We start from the raw sequence: 1,043 nt of genomic DNA, 5'->3' as shown, positions 1-1,043 counted from the left end.
CTGGAAAACCCAGGTGTAACAGTCCCACCTGGAACCCCAACTCTNGTTCATCTTCGTTTTGGCTCTCCCCATCATCATATTCATCATAATGATCATAACCATCATAATCGTCATAACCATCATAATCATCATAGACATTATTATCATCAACTGTACTATCTGCTCCGTCTTCATCATCGTCGTCTCCATGATTCGGGTCGCTGGAATCGGACTCGTCTTCACCGCCGTCGTAATCAGAGCTTTCATCCGTGGAGATTTCAGATTCACTTGAATCATAGTCATCTTCTTTCTTATAATACTTCATCTCGATCAGAAGGTGGTTCAGAAGTTTTTTTTTAAAGAAGTAGCGTCTAAACATGTATGTCGACATGTATCCGTCGAGTTGATCTTCTGGGACGCCATATTTCGCTTTGAGTTCCCGTTTGAAAGCACCCCAATCAACAACTGTACTATTTTTCTTATCTCGACTTTGATCGTCGTCTACATATTTCGAGTGATCTTCATCCTCATGTTGAGGTACATTGATTTGAAGTGTGTCCTTGATATGATGTTCGTAGTTTCTCGCCTCCACCTTATTCACATACTCTATGATCCGCTGGAAAGATTTGTTGTTCACTTACTAATAGTTACATCACTTACCGTAACTACATCAGCTATAACAGGAGAAGCTTTCACAAGTGCCATTGCAGGGAATCCGAAAACAGGGGAAGTCGAAAGTAGCAAAAAAATAATGAATCGGAACACATTCATCTTAATGTGTGCCTGGTAATGGCGATCACTAAAATATCCTCTGGGAAGGGGTCTCTCAAGCGTCGTCTGAACCTTTATTACTTTATTACTCTAAAGTTACAACCCCACCTGGAAAACCCAGGTGTAACAGTCCCACCTGGAACCCCCCCCCCCCCCCCCCCGTTAAAAGGCCCTATATAAGCGAGTGGCACACACACATTTTTATACATTGTCCACCATGATAATGTTTATGTTTATGCTACTAATGTTACTGTCTTCGACGTCCGCTCACAAAGGACGACCACAGCGACACA

The 1,043-nt window shown here is 42.4% G+C and overlaps 1 protein-coding gene across 1 annotated transcript in view; it reads left to right on the top strand.

Annotated features, from left to right (window-relative positions):
• Window positions 1–994: 994 nt before the first annotated feature.
• CBG23787 overlaps window positions 995–1,043 on the top strand; it is a gene marked incomplete at both ends in the record, with an annotated part of 834 nt that continues 785 nt past the window's right edge. Inside the window, one exon of the mRNA XM_002647867.2 lies at window positions 995–1,043. This exon is cut by the window's right edge and continues 785 nt beyond it. Coding sequence (XP_002647913.2) covers window positions 995–1,043 — 49 coding nt within the window.

This window comes from Caenorhabditis briggsae (assembly GCF_000004555.2).
Source record: "Caenorhabditis briggsae AF16 supercontig from assembly CB4, cb25.NA_041, whole genome shotgun sequence".
Taxonomy (NCBI): Eukaryota; Metazoa; Nematoda; class Chromadorea; order Rhabditida; family Rhabditidae; genus Caenorhabditis; species Caenorhabditis briggsae.
Note: the sequence above shows the minus strand (reverse complement) of the source record. Positions and strands in the feature narration are given on the sequence as shown.